Below are 22,515 nucleotides of genomic sequence, written 5' to 3'. Positions count from 1 at the left end.
TGTGAAAAATGTCCTGCGATATCAATCAGCCGCAAGGACTCATTCAGTCCTCTGCTAGGCTCAATTTAATTCAGCAGAATACTTCAGATCCTGAATATGAGTTATATGCTGCTGTTCCTCAGGAAGAATGAGGAAAAATATATATCAACCATGCAGGACATGACTATAACATGAAAATAAGTCCCTGGTTATGATCAGAGTAGCTTGTTACAGCACTTGAATGCAACATGAATGAGTGAGAAATGGGCATATCAGTGTGTGAGGTGTATAAATGGGAGCCAAGTGTGTCAGTGGATATTTTTGGATGGCAGTGGCGGAGGGTCTGGGAATACAGCCATCAGTGGTGATCAGCCTGACCTTTGGTTGTTGTGTCTGTGTCAGAGAAAGCACAGCTGCTTCGTGAGAGCCAGAGGGTTACGCCTGCAGTCTGTTTCTTTTTTTTTTTTTTTTTTTTTTGCCCTCATACTCAGGATGTGAAGATGACATCTCATACATCTGTTAATATGTTCTATGTCACCTACTTTGGGGCCTGTGAAATGAAAAGAAGGATATGCTTTTGGGATTTGAGTCAAGAGGTTTCTCTTGTTGCTCTTAGGAAATACATAATTTGAGAATTTAAGAGCTTTTGCAGGTTGCCCTCATTCATGCTGCATTGTGAAAGAGCTATCACAGAAGACTTTGGACACATGATGAAACTATCTCTTTTCAGTCTGTCTCTTGTGCTAAAAGAATAAAACATACCATTTTATGCTTAGTTAGTGACTGAAGATGGGCTTCTCTTGTATAATAAGGTGTAATAAAATGATTACAGGCAATAAAAATAGACAACTTTATTTATTAGTTTGATTATTGTCTTCAGCGCAGAGCTCAGTTGTGCATGGTTTAAGGTTAATTCATACTCCAATGCTCACATCATTTTAGCAAACATGCAGTATCAAGTCAGTATCATTCCCGTCATTTATCATCATTAATAATCAGGATGTGAAGAAAAAAAATGGTCTAAAATAAGCTTAAATTGCATCAAATCTTTGCATAGATAAAATCAAAACCACATCTGCTTATCCAGACATCAGCTGTTTTGAAATCTATCTTGCAAAACATGAGAGGAATATTGTGCTCATTTATTGATTTAGCTTTTTACTGTTAATGCTGGTTTGGTTTTCAGTGGGTTTTTTGACAGTACGGATGTAGTGTGGAAATAACTGAGGGGATTTCACTTAAAAATCAAAAGTTTTTGTTTCAAACAGACAGTGTTTCAATTAAAGATGGAGCAAATCTTCAAGTAAAAGGTACATATTTTATACAAATCCAGTGTCAAAAGTGTCAACATTCCTCAGTGTCCTAATAGCCACAAGTGCCAGTGCTACAGTCTGTCACCAGACAACAAAGTCATGTGTGCTGGCTGGAAATGTAGCTAATTTAAATTCAACTCATATTGAACGTGGCTTTTGCAAACATTAAGTACAACCTTGCAAATGTGCATTTTTTTTGTGCAAAAAATAATCAGATTCAAAAACTAATCTGTAGCACCATCACTTGCTTTTGACCATATGTTGATATGCATGATATGCACTGTATACAAAAACTGAAAAATGAGAGTACGTCATTAACACAGAACATAAACATGTATCTGAGTAATGATTATATGTGCACAAACTTTGACATGTGTTGTAAGCAAGGAAAGATTCATGGGAGGAACAGTAACTCAAAAGAGAGAAACAAGTTAGAATGTCACAGTCAATAACAGGATATTTTACATGTGCATATCATACAGAGATTTTAAAAAATGCATGGTTTAATCCTGCAAAACATCATTAAAAGTAAGTAAGTAAGCTTGAAGAGTCACATCTCTTGAGTCTACAATGCACCTTTGCTTCCGTCATCAGCCCTTTTCCATTTATTCTGGATTCATCACAAAAGAAACAACTTGCTCAAACATTCACTGACACTGCTGTACAGTTGTCCCGGTGAAGCGCCGTGAGCGCGACTCTGTCCGGACTTCAGGCTCAGTCACGTCGAGGCCAGAGGACGCAGGTGCTCCAGCTGGGACTCCAAGGTGACCCTCTCCTGGTGAACCACCTGTAGCCAATGAGAACACATGACCTCTGAAGAAGAGATACACCTCAAGCAGTAATTAAATTGTTTGCTTTGTTTGCCATGGTAACGGTGGTCTAAAACAAGATTAAAACCCCGCTAGCTGCTCTTAAAGGACCAGTGTGTAGGATTAAGTGGCATCTACCCCTCCCCTAAACCTCCCTTTCCAAGCGTAAAGGAGAACCTACAGTGGCCATGAAAATTGCGAAAAACACAAAAGGCCCTCTGTAGAACCAGTGTTTCGTTTGTCCATTCTGGGCTACTGTAGAAACATGGCGGTACAACATGGCGGGCTCTGTGGAAGAGGATCAGCTCCCTATGTAGATATAAAGGGCTCATTCTAAGGTAACGAAAACACAATGATTCTTATTTTCAGGTGATTATACACTAATTAAAACATGCTTATGAATATTATATTCCATTTCTGCCAAGTCCGTTACACTAGATGCCACTAAATTCTACGCACTGCACCTTTAAAAGGTTACAATGTTCATCACTCCCCAAAATATGAAAGTGTTCAACATAATGAGCAGTATACAAAAATGTCAAATTTGTCCTAAGGGTGGCACTAAAGGAAAGGCCACATGGTCAGTTGAGTGAACCAACTCATGTGGAATTATATGAATGTAGAATATGTTCAGCGTTAAGCATCAAATTTAGCACAGCAGGGAGTGACGATACCACTCCACCCCCCCAGGGGAACAGAGATTCAGAGCCTACAGGTGGATGCTGGGGTGGAGGTGGCTTTTGAAAAGCTATATTAGCAGTAGCAATAGAAGCAGCACTAAGTAACAGCATAGCTTTCAGGTGAGCAGTGAGGCATCAGGCATGGTAGCAAAAGAATGAGCAGAGCACTGACGGCTTATGTACACCCCCATGATTAAAAGGATGAGTTGGATATATGGTGCAGTGAGGAGAGTATGCCATGTGAGCGCCTGAACTAGCTATTTGCTTTGTTTGCCATGGTAAAGATGGTCTATAACAATGTTAATCCCCTAAAGTATTCATTACACCCCAAAATATGAGTTAACTTGGTTAGGTTAAAATGTACAGCATACAAACTCTTCTCTGAGTTCTGCCAGTGGTAGGGATAAAAATGTAAAATATGCTGTCCACTAGAGGAAAGGCCACGCCCACCGACCTCACGTGGAATAGTTTATTATGTGAATGTGGAAAATGTTCAGCATTCAAGCTCCAAGTTAAGCAAAGCAGGGAGTGGAGAATGGAGACACTACGCCCCCAGATTAAAAATACTAATCTAAAACTGACAGTCCATAACCAATTTTGGATTAAAGGGCAAACATTGTTAGTTTTAGATCTGTGGCGTGTCTGTTAAGAATTTCTTGACCTGTGAAATATTACAAAATAGCTTTAATCTTTATTCGAAATTGTACTCATAAAAAGTAACGGCAGAGTTATTCCTTTCCATTCAGCCTCTTTTCTTTCCTCTCACACACTGTTGTAGCTGGATGCCTGACAGGCCTAAGCTCTATTTTGAAGAAGACAGTTGTGAATGCCAGTGGCTGTTTGGTATTTCAACAAGGGCTGAGTCTATATAAAGACACATATGCCTTTCTCTGCAAAATTCCACAGATGCTTTAAGGAACTAGTAGAATTAGTCCTAGATTAGAGTACACACGTGAGAAGACTGCAATTATTAGAGCTTAAAAACTACAAATCAAACTGCCAACATACAGTATTTGGATTCTGCATGATATTTGAGAACGGCCTGAAATAGGCTACGAGTTGCTACATCAGTTCTCTTTTTTTAGTTTTAGTCTCTGTTGTATTAAAAGCTATAAAAGTGCTGCATGTGAGCGTGCAGGTTTCACTACTGGATCATTTACGAGGAGAATGACAGGCATGCGGCATGTGTTCCAAATGTGAGTACGTGTGCCACAGGCAGATCCCCCAATGCAAACAGCTCAGTCTGTGCCATTAGTTCAACTATGAGTGATGGGTAGCAGAGCAGACAGTTGAGCTCAGAGGTTTTTCACCAACTTGCACCAGCGGGAGCATTTGTTGTTGCACTCGGTTGAGGAGCGGTAGAATTCAACTTCTGACACACAATCGAGAACTTTCGAAACAGTGTTAACATCAACACTATCAAGCTCTCATACTTGTGGTGAAAAGTCCCTGTTCTTTATCAAGCTGTCAGACTCAAAGCTACGATCTGTGTGCCAACTATGCACCCTTTCACAGTGTTTTCTAAACGCTGTGGAGCTGGTTTTCCCATTTCACAGAGTCCCAGAGGAGGCAGAGGCCAGGGAATGTCAGAAAGTCACTGTGGCCAGCCACTAATGTAGTCCACACCCGTTCACACACATGGACACACACTACCATCAGCAAAATAATGCATGTGCACTAGTACTGCATATACAAACTGTCTTGTGCTCCCAGAAATAGAAGATGGGCTGACCTTCAGTTGCTGTTGGAGCTCGCTGTTGAGACGCGTCAACACTGCGTTGGTTTCCTTGTTCTTACGGATCGCCATCTGGATCTCCCTCTTCTGTCTGGACAGCAGTCTGAAAGAGGATTCAATCCGCTTTTATTGGGTTTTAAGTTAATTTTCTGCATAGATAAAATAGTTTAACATAAATAACCCAGTACAAAGCATAACCTAAGGGAATGTACAGATAATTGGACAACCAGTTCCTCAACAATCTCTTATTTGTTTCTGTCTTACAGGGGGTCTAAGGACAGTGTTTGGAATTGGATTAAGTCTTCAGTTAAAATGAACAAACTCAGAAACAATGAGTCTGAGTTGCACTCAGAGATGGTAGAAACCAAAGGGATCAGAGCAAAGCACTGGGGCTTTACATCAATCAAACAGCCAGCTAGCAGTCATTACTATTATTGATGGTCACCTTCTACTGCACTGACAGTTTCAATGAGCTGTCTGGTCAATAAGGAGACAGAAGCACATGTGCTAGAGTCATTACAGGGGGTTAGGGTTAGTGCCTTAATGTCTGTATGGGTTTCAGGGGTTAACAATCAACTTGGAACACATAAAACAGAAAACATTTAAGAAGTTCTTAAACCTGCATTAAGTGATTTTTTTGGCCACATAGGTGTTATTCAGCAATCTGTAAACAAAATGTTTTTATTTATCACCTTATAAAGTTGGCTTAGACTTGAAGCTGGCAAATTTGAGACCAATTTTCACTCACCTTTTAGCACTATTAGCTTTCCACCACTTTTCAACATTTACGAGCGTTAGGAGCATTAAGAAACAAAAAAACAAAAAAAAAGGAAAATATCTGAATTTTTAGCTGCCAACTGCTCCATTATGTTCGCTAGCCAGTTCCTAACTTTGTCTGTCTGTCGTTTTGATGCTGGGCAGATAAGATGAAGATTTTACAGTGAAAACAACTGCCTGCTGTGGCTAAAAGTGACGCTGATAAGTAGTAGATAAGTGACTCAAAGTTAACAACAAATGTACAAGTTAAAGAGCGGTGAGGAACTGCAGAGTTGAGTATTAATTATCTGTGGTTTCATCTATACCAGTGATCTCTTTCACATTATACACAGTCATTTGTTCATTGTTATTGTTGTTGCATATAGAAATGTTGATGAGTGCAGCTTTAACATGAGCCACTCTACAAATGTGTAGTTTTCTTTCCTGGCTCAGATTAATTTTATCCATTACTACTAATTTAAGCTACTCAATGAAATGCAAATCGAATCAGATTTGATTGAAAAGTGAACTTGTTTGTGTTTTAGGATTTAAGAGTCAGATGTTTGACTGACTTTTGAGAGGGTTTGGTGGGGGGAGGAAACGTCACGGCAGGTGGAGGTACTGGCTCCAGGTTCTGGCTCTCAGGGTGGTATTTCCTGCGGACTGGCTTCTGCGGAGCCTGACTGTGAGAAACTCTGATTGCTTCCTGAAAAGTTAACAGAAATAAAACATTTGCCTGCGTACTGAAACAGAGACATAGACTATAACACAATAAAGCGAGCATGTCTATGTGAGTGGTTTGGACCTGTTTCGAAGCATTTGTCAAGTCTTCAGTACTTGGAGCAAATCTAGAACGTGGACTCTGTTCCTCAGGTTTCACACTGCTCTCCTCCTGCAAGACAGCAGAAATTACACGTAAGCTATGCACCAAAAGAACTCTTCTTACTTAAAATGATGGCCAGCGTAAAGGTGTTGATGTCATGATGAGGTGAAATGATATAAGAGAAGTACTAAACAGGCAGAATGAAATGTGTCTGCCCTCATCCGGGATAAATCAGTACCTTCCCTTCGGGGACCACGATCTAGTGCTCTCCTGCCACCGCTTCCTGCCTGCTCAGGGGCAGCCATGATGGATTACTCTAACTTGCTTTTATTGCATCTCCTTGCTGCATTTCAGCCATTATTCTCTTCTGGATACAATATATAACATATCGCCACCTGCTTTCCTTCAGCAAAGAGGTTAACAGTGCAGGTCCTACACATGAAGGTCAATTTCTTAATTTCAGCACTTTTAGCACAAACTGCAAGATTAGTCGTTTAGAAAGTTGACGGCATTTCTTACTTCGCAGCACCTTCTGTACGTTTTCTGCACTACAGTATTTCCCATCTGTTAATGTTGGATTTCGTGAATTTGATCTATTCATTTCTAAGAGCTGGCTGTCTCCATTGCGGTGGCAGTTGAAATGCCTAGGCTTTCCTGATGGTTTAAACAGGCTAATGCTGCTGCTGTAAATTGTACCCAAGAAACCTAAAAATCTATTTTGCTGAGCAATGCAACTGACTCATAAGCAGACACAAACAATTGGCCGCAAGATTCACTGCACCACTGGATTTGAAACACAACCACAGCATGGAAACATTTTAGGTAGTGTAGTAGTTGCTACTGTGGCAATAAACTGCAGGAGCTCCATCAGCTGCATGTGTGGTCACATCAGCCGTAGGTCACGGCTGTTTCACTCCAGCAATGTGAAGGCCTGGTGTTACTAAAGAAGTGCCGTCATTGTCGCAGCTGGACTCGTTTAACTGAAATAAGTAACCAGCTGAAATGAAGTTACAGTATCGACACCATGTGGTGATCGTGCTAAAATGTGCACAATGAACGGAGACAGTGAACACAACAGGAAGAAGACAGGAGATGACTTTACTCCCTGTCTGAATGTGTTAACTTGTCCGCTGGATCAATGCCTAATCTCTCCACTCTCTGGCAGAGACAGTGAGCTTTGGTGAGCGTGGATGGTAGTATGACTGACAGATACATGTATTTAGATCTGCTGTGCTTGGAAAAAAATACAAAGATGTGGTATTTAGGTCATAGCGGCAGTAGCATCCCTCCTGGCTGCCTGCCCAGTGTCTCACCAACTGCTCTGTAGTTTCTTCTTACTGACCCTAACATGTCTGTGGTCACTGAAAAATATATAGTTGGAAAAATGAAGTGGAGTCAAGTCAAGTTATGTTACATTAAGTGAAAGTAAGCTGAGCTAAGTGAGGTAAAGAAAGTGAAGCAGAATGAATTAAAAGTTCAGTGAAGCAAAGTGAAGTTAAGTAAAGAAACTGAAGTAGAAGTGATGTAAAGTAAATGAAAAGAAAGTGAAGTATAATAAAACAAAGAAGTTTATTCAACTTAACAAGTCACATGCAAATTGTTGTCTTGCAACAACTGAAAAGGATGAAGAGTAAATGCCTGCAGATGTGAGATTGTTTTTCTACACGCCATAACTGCAAATTCAACTGTTCCCAAGAGTTCCCTGCAAAAGCTCATATCAGATATTCACCCTTAACTCAAGATTGACATATTTTATGTTAAGGAAGCTATTTTTAACTACACCTATAGTTCACTGGTGTCTCTCTGAGGAATTTGCGCTGGTATGAGTTTCTGTTTGTCTTACTAAGTTAAATATATATACACACACAAGGTATTACCACATTTGGGATCATCCAGCCCGCTTGGTTTTAATTACGACTAAGTTACCCTGTGGGAGGACAGAGAAATGGTGATACTGCTCAGGCCAATGGGGTTAGAAATCCAAGAGCACATGTAGTGAGAGCACATGTCAGAGTAGGATTCATAGAGCGCACCACATAAATGGCAAATACATTTTTATTTGACATTTAAATTCCATCCTATCAACTTCATTTAGTTCCTCTGTGGGAGGATGATATATCCTGCAATCTTTAAAATGTTTGACATGTTCACCAGTCTTAAACATGTACTAGATTGTTGTGCAATGTAACAGGATACAGGAATACACCCAACTGACAGAAAAAAGTGTCAGAAAAGACAAAGGACAAAGAGAATGAGGCTGAAAAGAGCTTAAACTAAATGCTCGACTTGTCTCTTCAGCCATAAATAAATCCTTGACATATTCACTTGCTTGCGGTCCACAGCCGAGCAGGCCTTGATGTACACCGCTGTCATAGCCTTTGAGTTTATTTGTGTCTTGAAATAGAGGCCCGTATATATGACAAACGTGACCTATAGGTGACACACGTCTGAGATGGAAGGTGGAAAATCGGGGGGAATGGAAAGCGCTGACAATCCGGGGATGGAATTTGGAGTTTACTTTTGCAGAAATCTTTTTTTTTTTTTTCTGCTTGCTACATTTGCAAAATTCAACCAAGACAAATTAAAAATCTGGAAGTAAAGCAGATTTTATGCTCACCTCTTCTCTAAAGCGACTGAAGTCAGCAAAGTTTGGCTGCTGCACTTTATTCTGAGGAGTTTTGTCTGAAGCGTTGATAAAATGAGAAACCTGACAAGAGAGGTGGTTGGTACTGATTAACCAAAGCTTTCTTTTACCATTAATTTATGAGATGTTTATACAGTTGGAAGCCACAGAAACAACAAAGGCTTTGTTCACTTGATATCAGAGCAACTTAGATTGTTTCTGTAATCAAACCAGACTTACCTGTGAGGTTGATGGTCTAGGAGGGAGGGCTGGAGGAGGGGGCAACCATCCACTTTTCACCCCTAAAATCCAGAAGAAATTCAGTTATAAAGTTATAAACTAGTGCTGCTATACTTTAATTCTACCCTCTTATTGTTAACATGTGAGCCTCTCACATTTCAGACTGAACAATATAAAACACATATCTCCATTTCCCCTTTTGTTCTACTATGAAAGGAGAACTGTCATAAACCAAACACAATAACTTGGTTGCATAATGTTCCGCAGCTCCAGGCGCCTCATACTGTGTTAGAAAACTAATATTGTGAGAAAAGCTGAGTGAAGACGGGGAATTGTACCTGGAGCATCCTGCTGGAAGAGCTTGTTGAGATCCAGTGAGGAGGCTCTGGAGTGGGTTTTCTGGGGTCGAGGTGGAGGGGTGGGAGGCTCTTCTGCCTTCTTCATCGCATCTTCGAAAGAAGTGCTGGAGTAGGACCTGGAGGTGAGGCCACGTTGGTGGAAAAACAAAGCATATAATGAGGTTAATGAGCAGCTCAGGAGTGTGGGATACTATTTAATTCATTAGTGTGTTGTCACGGGTTGATTTTCACCTTGGTCTAGTTTTTGTCTTCATCTGTGGGTCGAGGTCCTGAGGCCGAGGCACACGGTCTGTAAGGAAGAATACATTAAATATATGAGTTGACAATTAGTTGCTGTATATGAGAAGCAGCTACTTCCCTTTGGAACCACAAACTGTCATTTCACATGTGTAAAGTATCACAATCGTCACCACATACATTTATCTATGTCATTTTTGCTGCTATTTTTATTACCAAAATATATGAAATCATTCGGACATGCTGCCACGTGCTCACAGAATACTTTATATTCTCAACTAAATCACACTTCAGTTAACCAGGAATTTTCAGGACAAAAGAGGAAAGACGTTCCACACAGTGAGAGTGCTAAGAGTAATGAGGTATGTGTATCTGAAACCTGTGACACATCAAGTATTTGCTTTAATTTTCCCATGTGAAAATTAACAACCTGGCCTCTCACCAAGTTGTAGAGTTTGTTTCTCTTGAGATGTTGTCACCCTCTTCACGCTTGTTTCTGTAGACACAATATTGAAGACATCAGCTGTAGGACTGACTACATTATATGAAGATTTGAAGGTTTCAGCATGCATAAAGTTCTTAAGAAGAAAAAGATGCACCAGTGTGTTATTTTGTGCATAGAAATGATATAAAAATAAAGTGAAATGTGTTAATTTCCAAATGCATTTAGGTATGTTGTTCCTTTACTGAGGTTTACTTTAGAATTTAATGTTTTTTAGTTTTTTGGATTACTTACGTGAAATATATAATAACGTGAAAATAGTGTATCTGATTGTACCTTGTTTACAGGATTCCTCTTTCACATCTTGTTTAGTCGGGGCTGAGCTCGGCTGGAGCCTCTCTATCATACTCCGATCCTAAAAAAATAACAAGAGAGAAATGTAGAAGTTGCTATTTTATCACATCACCATGACATCACTGCCTGCGAAGATTGACATGATGTAAAGACTGCATGTGTAAGCATTTCAAGAGGTTAAAGTTCTGCTCTAAACTCAGCATGTTGATGAGGATGCACTCAGAAGATGGAGCTATTTCATATTAAGCTTATTAGTGCCCCCTACAGGCACCAAAGAGGGACTCCACATTAAATAACTTCAAACTGACACTAGAGGGTCTGGGGATTTGGTTTACCATCTGACTGGGTCTCGGTTCAGCATCCTCAAAGACAATAAGAGGCTCTGCACTCTGTGAAAAAAAAGCACAATTTAAAAGAGTTTAATTTTGATGTAAGACTATCGAATAAACCAAAGAAAAGGATAGATCAGTACATGCATGTTTCAGACAGCAGGATCCATGGCTGTTTCCCTTACTTCAGGAGTATCCGGTACATCCTCTTCCTGCTGTGTAAACCCTGGCTGCAGGGTTGGAGGAAGGCTCTCGGGGAGAGGGTAACCGTTCTTGCGCGCCACAATCAAGTGAAAGGCTGTGCAGAACTCAGAGAAAGTGAGAGCTCCATCTCTATCCACATCACTCAACTCCCTTAAAAAATCAGTTGGAAAGATGAAGCATATCTGCAAAACCTACAATAACGCTGATTATTACATTCAGGTTATCACTAATATATCACATAAGAAACATTTTTTACTCATCCTCTTGCACATGATACTGTATTATCATATAGCATAGAAACACCTTGGCAACTTTTAAATACAGCACTTTCAGTATTGCAGACTTGCTAATATCCAACATGTATTAACAATGAAAGCTAAAATCATGACATATTATAAAGTTATAAAGTGAATATGCTGTTGTTAATTCATTCATGTCATTCTAAGCTAAGATAACCGCCAGCAGCTGGTTAGCTTAGCTTAGCACAAACACTGGAAACAAGGGGAAACAGCTAGCCTGGCTTGTTTCAAATCCACCTAGCAGCACCTCTAAAGCTCACTAATTAACATGTTATATCAAGTTTGTTTAATCTTAGTTCATAGTTTATTATTTTCAGACAGAGCCAGGCTAGCTGTTACCCTGTTTCCAGTCTTTGCTGAAGCTAACTAGCTCCTGGCTGCATAAAGACATGATATCATCAGTGTTATCAATCTTTTCATCTAAGAAAACCTAAAGATTACTTCCCAAAGATGTATTTTAAGATTGTGAGTAACATCCTATTTACTAATTTCAAATACAGGAGCATATTTATTTATATTTTCCTATCAAATTTTATGTGTCTTATTCTCCTTTGTTGCAAAAAATGACAAAACTGCTCAGAATAAACCTTTCTGTTTGAGGAAGAGAAGACTCTGCACTTCTAAAATGAGGCCTCTGTCTGACTCAGTGGGCCTGCTGAGGATACAACGCCTAACTTACTGACCCCAGAACAGAGCAAGGACACACAACACTATGAGTCAGCACTCACCAAATGTGGGAGAGCTCTGGTATTGGGAGCTTGGATTTTGTGAAGAAGTTCTTTGCAACAGCTCCTGGAAAAAGTAAAGAGTGACCTGAGTGGTAAAATAGTTTGAAAGTTTGATTTTTCAGTGTATAAAGAAGTAGCATTGGGGGGCGTCCATACCCAGGATGAGAGCCCCCAGGTCGGGCTGCAGGCTTTTGAACTGGTTAGTGTAATATTCCAGCTGTTCCTCTGTGATCCTCCAGGGGTCATCGTCAGAGTAGTCCACTACACCCTGCTGGTCCAGCCTCTCTGCCGAGGAAGCCTGGGGAGATTCGCAGAAATGCAGAGGAAGCAGGTTTATAATATAAACTTTTTTTTAATAACATGAACAATTTATGTGATCGTGAAGCTCTAAAAATTCCATCTGTACCTGAGCCATAGCAGGATGCTCCACAGTGGGTTTGGTCCCGTAGTTACTGGGCGAGGAGTGCTGCTCCATCTGAACGATTGGCCGTGAGGAAGGTTTGCTCTCATAGGCTGAGGGATGGGGAAAGAAAAACACAGCTTTAGTGGAGGAGAAACCTGAGACTAACATGCAATCATTTCCTACCGATTACACCGGCTCAAAAATATGATCAGAGAGAATTAGAGATTTACTGATCAGGACCAGGAGAAAGTAAAGTGAGAAGAAAGAGAGGAGGACTGAGCAGGTGTAGAGATGCAGTAAAACCTCATCTTTTTCATTTCAAATTCATAATACATGGCTACTGTAACACGTGTACATTGCAGTATTTCAGTGGTCTAAGCATTCTGAATTAATGCCCATTAAAAGAGGAACTAATCTAACAGAACCGATCTTTCAAAATTTAACAACAAAAATGTATATTTGCAGTGTGCATCGCTATTATTGAAATGAAATTCGTCATACCCATCTGTGAGTCTGCCCCATTCCTCTGCTTCGTGTACGGGTAGCTGCGGTAGGCAAGCGGAGAGCGAGGTGGTGAACTGCATGGTGATCGTGGGGGGGACCAAGGCTCCTTCCAATACAGGGACAGAATATTTGTTATTTCACAAATCTTGATGTAGCCAATGTGCATAGAAAGAAGAGCTAATCCCCCCCAATGGCCAATCTGACAACTGGGACCACACATGCTACCATGAGATATGCACATTTTTTAGTGGCACATTAATGTTATGAACAATCTGACATGTATCTGGGACCACACATGCTAACATGAGATGTGCACATTTTTCAGTGGCACATTAATGTTATGAACTGCCTGTCCCATCTCATCATCCATCTCATGCCAAAAGGTGTCGTGTTCCATTGAGATCTTGTGAGGGTGGAGGGAAAATAGTCACTGTTATGTTCTTGTAAGCTCTTTTATTTCAGGCCATCTTCCTTTTGTTTTACAACATATATTTTTTTTACATTTTTGCCTTTATTTGATAGCGAGCATGCATACAGCGAATGTGAAGAGAGAGAGAGAGGGTTATGACATGCAACAAAGATCCTCGGCCTGAATTGATTATTGGTTATATAATTGGTTATATAGTTTGCATCTTAAAAGGACAGGTTCACTTTTTCTCAGTTACGTCTTAAAACAACAGTCAGGTGCACATATGAACAGTGAGAGAGGTTTTCCTCGCTGTAATCATTCCTGCTGTTCATACTGGCTGTTAAAAGATGTTTTGTTTGTCCCTCATCACTTACAGTGTAAGTGTATTATGAAGGGATCTTCTAATGGCCGGTATGAACAGGAGGAATGATTACAGCAAGAAAAACACATTTCAATGTTCATTTGTGCACCTGATTGTTGCTTTAAGACAGACAAAAAATTGTGAACTCGTCCATTAAGCACTCGGCCACCAGGACACCCCCATGTTCAACTTTTGAGGGCAAAATTATACTTAATCCTGTTTTGTTACACAGAGTTTATGAGGGCACGCATGTGGTAAACAAAAAAAACAAAACGTTTTATGATATATGCAGCATTAAAATAGTGCCAGACCAGCACTAAAGAGCAATTAATGCCATTCATTTCTAAGTAAGGTGGTATTTTGCCCACTCTACAGTCATCCAATTTTGGTGATCATGTGACTGATGATGCAGTGCAACTTGGGATGGCATCCACATCAAGTTATCATTAAGTCCCTCTTCTGCATACAAGTGTTTGCATACTTGTAGCCAGTCCGGCAGCTTGAAGGAGGCTCGTCCACCTATTATCTCTCATCAACGTGTCAGTTCTGCTCTGATTGTTGTAGCAGAGTGGAATGTCTTTGCTCAGTGCATCGTTCTTGGTCGACTCTAAACACTTCCTTGGTATAGTAGCACCCACTGGGTGTTGTTCTCAGATATCTTAACAATGATCCATTGTGTCTCTTACAAGCGTCAAGAGAGTAACTCGTCGCAACTACATACTGTTGAGCTGATTGGAGAGCTGGCAGTCAACATTTCTCTTACCTTCTTCTCTACGCTGCTCTCCAAGTGTCTGAAGGTGCTCCTGTCTGCTGGAGTCCGGGTGACAGGACCGGGTGCAGTCCCACACTGAGCCCCCTGACCATCTATGCCGGGAGGGACGGTGGGGTATCGCATCTCCGGTTCATTCTTCAGCCCAACAAATCTGGGTAGAGGTAGATCTACGGGAGAGAAATTAGGATGCTTTTTGATTCTTAAATACTACTGACAGATTATGATTTTACAGTAGATCAGCTTCCTAAACACGTTATTTCTTTTCCTTGGAATCTTGTCTGATCAGCAGCTTCCTGTTTGATGACCTTTCACACAACTAGAATTAGACTGAGGGAATTAATCAGGATGATCTTCTTCTCCTGAGGTGAGCCACACCATGGTGAACATTCAATTTTGGACATACTTTATCTAATAATCCAGTAGGCTATCATGTGCTATGTAATAAACAGATTTTCCCTTTGGCCAGGGTGTGACTGATTGTGTGCGCTCTTGTAATAAGGGCAAACCCACTTAGCCCTTTCCACGCGACTCCCCTTTCATCCAGATTAGACCAAATCCTGGCATGTTAAAGATAATCTCCTGATTCCCCTTTGCTCTCGTAAGACGCCTCCTCTCTGAACAGCAGACTTACTGGCTGTTACGCTCTCCAGGCGGATGGGCAGACCAGACTGGGCGGCAGCGAGCAGCTTCAGGGCCACGTAGAACTGGGTTTTACCAAAGTATCCCAGACGCTTTGCCCCACACACCTCAGTCACCTGAAAAAAGTTACAAGTTTAGAATAATTGGTAGGACTTTTTTTTTCACGCTTCCCATGATGCAATTAGATAGCGTCTTTTCCCTAGGCCCTCCACGTCCTCCTTACATCTTCCCACTCGCTGCGTTTGATGTGGCTTCAGCACGACTTCAAAGATATAAGAGTGTGACAGAATGTTTTCTCTCTGTTTTGAACTTTCAAAAAAAAAATCTTTCTCAAGTTAAAGTCTGTCATTTCTATACTGCAGATGTAACATTCGTGACATAACCACCGCTTGTTGGAAAAGAATTTGAAAAAAAATGAAAAGCTACTTTGTTAAACTTTGCAATGCTCATCGCAGTGAAATATTCACATTGTGTGAGCATCATTAACATCAGTAAATCATAAATCATTTCACTTTGTTTTAAACACTTCACTGTGTTTATACAACATGAATAAGCGTTGACTGATGAATATAGGCTACTAACACTTGCATCAGGAAATGTTTCCACCAAAACTGACAGAGTTCTATATAGGATGATAACAGCTCAGTAAAAATGAGCAGCATGTGTTGAGTAACTCCTGACAAGTTATCTACAGTTAACATTTTATCAGCATTTCTCAGTATTAAGACAGTAAACATAGTGCACACTTTACTTCAAGTCCAATTTACAGCTGCTAACAATTATATTAACACAACACTACTAGTAAGTACTTATTAGTGTGTGATTCAGGTTTACTGAGTTATCTGGATAAATCAGAACAGGCCGTTTTACATCTTTGTTCCAGTTTTTCTGAGATTCCAGGTTTTTAACTTAGTAAACCTGTTTCTTGGAAAAGACCCTTACTCTAAATATACTGTATACAGTTATGTTCAGCAGAAAATACACACTGATTCTGTTGTATAAATAATGTTCAACAGCACACTCTTGGAAATCAAATCAACAAAAACAGAAGAATGAATAGATGGAGGGAAACGTGCTTGATTAGGGTTTGAATTGAATTGTACATACTGTACATATGAATATTTAAATTACAAGTGTCATCAAATAATTCTCAAATCAAAAGGACAAATACACTGTTTATGGACAGGTAGATTTAGGCAGTTTGTTATTAGAACAATAAAGATTACGATTTTACTGAAACATGCGAAATTACTTTAAACAACTTTCTAACATTGTGACAAAGTGATTCACTTCTAACAATATGTTACCCTGATAAATCTCATCTTTCATACTGCCTGCAGCGTCTGCCTCTTTTCAGTAGCATCATCTAGCGAGGACCAAATGTGATTATTTTACACCGTGATCAAGACAACGTGTAGAACAACATTATGGGCTCCACAAACAGAATAAAGCTAGAAGAAACATTATGTGGAGGATAAGCAGAACAGTGGGAGCTGTTTATCCAGCAGCAGCTCTATTTTGATTAGAGGTACTATGGCTGCTTTGGGGGAGCAAAGAAGATTAGGATTATGTTGGACAATCAAGATTTTTTTTTTACATTGAGAAAACCAAGTTCTTGAAAGTTAAGATAAAGGCACATGTGGTTCTTACTACATGATGTAAATGCAATACTGAAACAAAGCAACTCTGATAATCCCACTGAATCCCTCACAGAAGTATTCATAGAAGCTGAAACAGATCAACATACAACAAATAACACCACAAATACTAAGTCATGTTCGACATAAAACCCCAACCTGTTGTTCTTACACTTCAGTTTTAGTAGAAATTAAATTATAAAAGTAATTATTATATGGTGAGCTCTGGATGTGTTGTTAAGTGGATTGTGTCACATATGGACATTAGCAGTACTATATTTACCATACAGACATGAGAGTGGTATCAATCTTCTTGTCTAACTCTCGCTATGAAAGTGAAAAAGTGCATTTGGCAAAATGTTGAACTATTCCTTTAATCAAATTACCAAAGTGGAATTGTTGCACAGACCACCTGATGCCGAGGGGCCCAAAGGCAGCTGCCTGCTCTACACGGTTGGTTGGTTGGTGACTGCAGCTACCACTCAAACTGTAACCAGAACCAGACACTGGTCAAATTTTCTGAAAATGCAGCACTTGATCATCAATGCTATAAAGAGGAAGATGTTTGCTGTTAATTGACAATTAACTTAAGTTCTCATTCAGATATAGATTTTACATCATTACATTATTATAATTATTACAGTCCCTCCTCTAAATTGTGTTAATTCCAGCCATTTAGAAAAGCAAAACTATAAGCAATATGGCCAGAGCTAGTCTTCTCAAGTCTTTTTGACAACATAAGAAGTCATCTGGACTGTTTTAGTTTCAACACGGACAGCTCATGCTCTTCTTATGGCAACAACAGATCAACACTGCTTATCTGACACTAACAGTTTTTTTCAGTAACATACAAGATCCAAAAGTCAGTGCAATACTGTACAAAACTACACTGACACACTTTTTAGTAGACATTTTTTTTTGTTCACGGAGGAGCAACAGCATGTTTGCTGATATGTGTTTATGAAATATAAATGACAGCAGTGCTGTTAATCCTCAATGTCTAATGAGGTTGAGGGGAGGGTGGAGTCCGTGCGGCTCATATCGCCTTATGAGACATTATTTCTGCTTGACTTGCCTTGTATTCATTCAACAGCTTTCACAGATAAATGGGATGCAAAACAACTACAGGCCAGTGAGAGGCTGGGCAGACAGTGAAGGTCAGGTCTGCGGTGCTCGTGAGCGTGCATGAGGTCAGCAGAAACTAGACAAATGATAAGATAATTTCGGGAACACCAGTGGAGGCCTTGAGGAACCAGACTGGCAGGTCAGATCTATAGCCAGAGGGGGAAAGTTATTTTAAGAAGACGCCAAACTGTCAAAAACATTTCAGTGCACATAATGTCACCACCGCTATGACGTTTCAGATATGAATAAATAATATGTCCTTCTGATAAAGTGAGAGAGGAAATCAAGTTTGAATGGTTGCCATGTTACTGTAATATGCTGGATATCAGACACACATGAGCCTGTTTAGCACATCATCTTAAACTATTCTGTTATTCAACAATGCAAAATAACAAATAAGCAAAATTATACCACATACAAAAACTCATAGGTGATGGCACATACTTCATGTTTACCAGATTGAAAACAAGAGTCTACAGCCGTGCAGCCATGCTGTACTCAGCAGTGCTTTGAGCCAAATGCTGACGTCAGCATGCTAACATGAACACAATGACAATGCTAACGTGCTGAAGCTATGCAGGTATAAAGTTTGCAATGTCCAGCCTGAGTTTAGTGTGTTAACATGCTAATATTTGCTAATTAACACTAAACACAAAGTACCACTGAGGCTGATAGTAAAGTATTTAATGTAGCTATATGAAGTATTGGACAAATGGAGATTTTGACCTGATGTGGGCACTACATGAAAAGTTAAGGGTTCACCAGATCCTCAAGGGGACATGAATGACTGCAACAAATTACAATCACGACAATCCATCCAATAGTTGTTAAGACATTTCACTCAAAACCAGAAATGTTAACCTCATGGTGGCACTAGAAGGGGGTCACTGAGGTCACTGAGATTATTTCTCTGGCCAACAAAAACAACTTTACCAAATTTCATGACATTCCATGCAATAGTTGTTGAGACATTTCACTAAAAGGCAAAAATATCAACTTGCTGGTGGCATTAGAAGTAAAGTCAAGGGGTCACCAAGGTCAACATGATTTATCCTCTGGGGAACATGAATGTCTGTACAAAACATCATGGCAACTCATACAATAGTTGTTGAGATATTTCAGTCTGAAAGTAGTGGATCATTGCTAGATAAATGTTGATAGAATGAAACAATATAGCTGATCCCACCAAGATCTATGTGCTTGTTGTGCTTTTGAGCAAATGTCACGAGCCACGCTGGCACTGTCAGGTCCGGATTTGCTCTGCTAGTTGTGAGGCCACACCTTTAGTCAACCAGACAGGTTCCACAGCAATGTCTGTCAACAACACATATCTGAAAACTGCATCTCAAGCTCAGAGATTTATGGGATATTCACCAAATTTCAAGACAATTTCAAGTGTGTTGCATCCCACTAAACGTTCAACCTTCCACTATGTAGTCCAAATGGCTGCTGTGGCTGTTATGTTCATGTGATAAAATGTTACGAGAAACATGTGCTTGGTTGGCAGTGAGAACAATCTCAGTCAGCATGACCCAAAGTCCGCACTCGAAGTCCATGTAACCAGCATAACAATTGATTTCATTGCAGAGTAATTTGTGGGAAGCTGTGCCTTTCTCTGAGTGAATAGTGGATTCTCTGACGGCAATCACAGCTCAACAGGAAGAAGTGCATACTTTTACAACTTATCTGCTACAAACACAGGTTAGACACACAGTAACGACCCGTATTCAGTAAATCTGCTCACTCTAGATCAATCATGAATCAGCAAAACACACTTCCACATTCAGTAGATGATGGAAGATTCCCCTTGTTTTGACAAATACTAGCTGTATTCACAGTAAAACTTACATTAAAGCCAAGTAAGATCAACAGTCAGAAACTCCCAACTAATGATGTAGACTGGAGGAAAAGCATTATTTATGATTCTCTGATACTGTGTGACATAATGACCCAGAAGTCGGCAGCGAGTCCAAGAGTGATCCTGCAGGCATCCTGCAGCAGGGCCAAACACAGCTCAGAAGGCTGTGTGTCAATCACCCCCGTGTGGTGGCGGCGATCCAAGCCGGACAGGAAGGAAGCAGAGCTCAATGCCAAACTTCCTGACACCACACAGAGACACAATAGGCTGCAGTCGCTGGGAGCCGACCCCTCGGGACTGTGGGTGGTGTGAACACAGGCCGCAACCTGCTGTGTTCATCTGAGCTGGAAAAATGTGTTTATATCTCTGTGATGGGTCAGCAAAATGACTCTGACTTAGTGCTTCTGCTGTATTTTAGAGTCAATAAAAAACGGTTTACCATCACTAATGTGTGTACTGTCAAGCAGCTCATTCATAGAAAATAATGAATAGAAATGTTTTTATATTTATGAGACTGTACAGAAAAATCTCATAGTTGGTTTTTACCAGGTTTGAATTGACTTTGAATGACAAGGTTTTGAAAGTATCAGTGAGTAAAATAGTGGGTGGAAATTTAAAGGAGCATGCATGTGTTTTTACAAGTTTTAGTTTCTCAACTACAAATCATGTGTAACCTTTTTGCTGATTTTTTAAAAATGCTGTATAGTCTTAGATATTTGATTGTATTTTTCTTAGTTCATTCCTTCCTGTATCATATGGAAATCAATTAGCAGCCTTTTGAAAATTGCATGAGTTGTGTAATCAGAATGAACATCAGCTCTGTATTCATTTATGTCATGGTCACAATATCATTGTGTGGTCATGCAGTCTGATTATTATAAGTATTACCTCATATCACCAATGTAACCTTCACAAAAATGAACACAGACTTAAAGTGACTATGTACTTTTTGCTGAAGAGCTAACATAGCCATGAGTGGCGTTTACAGGATGTTCTAAAACATAGTGCAAAAGTGGAGAAAAGTCACAAAGTCAAATGTCAATTATATAGCAATATCTTGCTAAAATTAGCTAACATTAACCACCTTAAGCAACTGGTCATGCCAGACCAGTAGTAGCTGTAGCAGCAAAACTTGCAAAAGGTGCATTTTATAGCTAATGGAATCAACTTTTCATTTGTAAGAGTAAAAAAAAAAAATTGTGTTATTTCTTCAAAAGTCAAAAGTTACAGTCTTGTTTTAACGTTCAGTGTAATTCTGGGGGAAACAACATGATTTCAATTGGCTACATTGGGTTCTACAAACTCTGATAGGCATTTTTCACCATTTTATAACATTTTAGAGACAAAACTGCGAAAATAATACACAACTCAATCACTGATGCAAAATAATCATATGGCTGAAACCCTTGTTGGCTGTGATGTAAAGTATACTGTATGTGATTTGTAGTAAACTGGCTAAAATGTTTAATCCCCTCAGGGTCCTTTAAAAAGACCTAAACCTGTCAGATGATTCAATGACAGCTTCAATAGAAAATTTAACACATTAGAAATACTTCTCCCTATGATAGTAACCAGGCTCATTATTAATTATTAGAACTAACTAAGAATAATTATGATGTGAACAGTATCATACACATTTACTACACTTGTTTGGATACTGAGAGGACATTTGTCATCCTATCTCCTTAAACCTAAGCATCCAATATACAGTATGTCTTAGTGTAGTGAGGAGACACACACAGACCAGTGTACAGCTGATGCAGTAAGTAAAGGGGCTGCCTTTTAGTGTGTCAGAAGGGTAAACAGAAAGCAGGTGTGGACGACCTCTCTGTGACGCACAGACACACACACACACACACAAACAACGTCAGGAAGACATTTCACAAAGGAAATTTCCTGGCTCATTATCATATGTTGGAGACCACAGGCTCAGCATTTATACCGCGCTGTGTGTCTCCCTGCAGATCACTGAGGTTTAGTGAGCAGCAGCCGCAGCTCCCCTGACACACACACACACACACATATATACACACACACACTAGATAACATGTGATGACCAAGCACAGAGGCAACACTCACTTTATGCAGGGATTCAGGAGGTAGCTGAGACGCCTTGAACAGCTCTGCCACTTTGCTGGACGACAGTTTTCCTGAGGTGTCAGCTTGGCACACGCCGTGGAGACCTGAGTAAAATCTCTGTTCATGTTCATTCAGCGGGATGAAACTCCCTGCAGACGCCACACCGGATTCCTGATCCATTCCCGGCGCTGACGCATGGATGATCCGCCGGAGAAGCACTACAACCAACAGATCAATACATCCTGCTCCTGTTTCAAGTCAGAAGAGGGGGTTTGGCAAGCGGAGGACGGTATCACCTCCGACAAGAGTGTACCCTGTGAAGACAGACTGCCTGTTCGGCTCAGGCTCATCCACTCCTACCGCCTATTATGGCTGATTGTAGCAGTACCGTCCTGCGCCTGCTGGGGGCGGTAGAGCACAGGAAGAGGGAGCCATTGTCTGTGAAATAAGGGGCTGCTTTATTTGTCCATCCCATAATAAAATAACTCAATTCTTGTTTTTTTTTCCTCCAGTGGATCACTCTATTACAGGTTATTTTGAGTGTTTTTTTATGCTTGAGTGGTTGATTGTATGGCAGTGAGGTCATAGAATAAACATTCAGATCAGCTTCTTCATACTACAACTGTACAGTGATAAAATAATATAAAACACACGAATAAATAAATAAATAAATAAATATCTCTGTTGAGGTGAACCTTAAATCTGTGAATGACTCCACTTTGGAAGTCACTGCATTAAGTTAATATTCATCAGTAGTGATGGAAGTATTCAGATCCTTTACTGAAATAAAAGTACCGATACAGCGATGTAAAAATACT

At 40.1% G+C, this 22,515-nt stretch overlaps 1 protein-coding gene across 2 annotated transcripts; it reads right to left on the bottom strand.

The window, feature by feature from the left end:
• Window positions 1-815: 815 nt before the first annotated feature.
• reps2 (RALBP1 associated Eps domain containing 2) lies at window positions 816-22,258 on the bottom strand. Of its 2 annotated transcripts, XM_067597677.1 has the most exons (19): window positions 21,698-22,254; window positions 14,991-15,114; window positions 14,351-14,526; window positions 12,815-12,923; window positions 12,317-12,423; window positions 12,067-12,208; window positions 11,911-11,974; window positions 10,865-11,033; window positions 10,686-10,739; window positions 10,333-10,411; window positions 9,997-10,050; window positions 9,549-9,606; window positions 9,297-9,433; window positions 8,959-9,020; window positions 8,713-8,802; window positions 6,078-6,164; window positions 5,845-5,978; window positions 4,514-4,619; window positions 816-2,079 (listed from the first exon to the last, which is right to left on the bottom strand). In XM_067597677.1, the coding sequence occupies exons 1-19, from the start codon at window positions 21,875-21,877 to the stop codon at window positions 2,011-2,013; spliced, it is 2,001 nt and encodes a 666-aa protein (XP_067453778.1). In that variant the 5' UTR covers window positions 21,878-22,254; the 3' UTR covers window positions 816-2,010. The 2 variants fall into 2 exon arrangements, with proteins under 2 accessions (XP_067453778.1, XP_067453779.1); XM_067597678.1 differs by lacking the exon at window positions 8,713-8,802 and having other exon boundaries at window positions 21,698-22,258.
• Between the last annotated feature and the right edge of the window lie 257 nt (window positions 22,259-22,515).

Source organism: Thunnus thynnus, chromosome 8 (assembly GCF_963924715.1).
Source record: "Thunnus thynnus chromosome 8, fThuThy2.1, whole genome shotgun sequence".
NCBI classification, from domain to species: Eukaryota; Metazoa; Chordata; class Actinopteri; order Scombriformes; family Scombridae; genus Thunnus; species Thunnus thynnus.
This window is presented reverse-complemented; position numbering and strand designations above follow the sequence as displayed.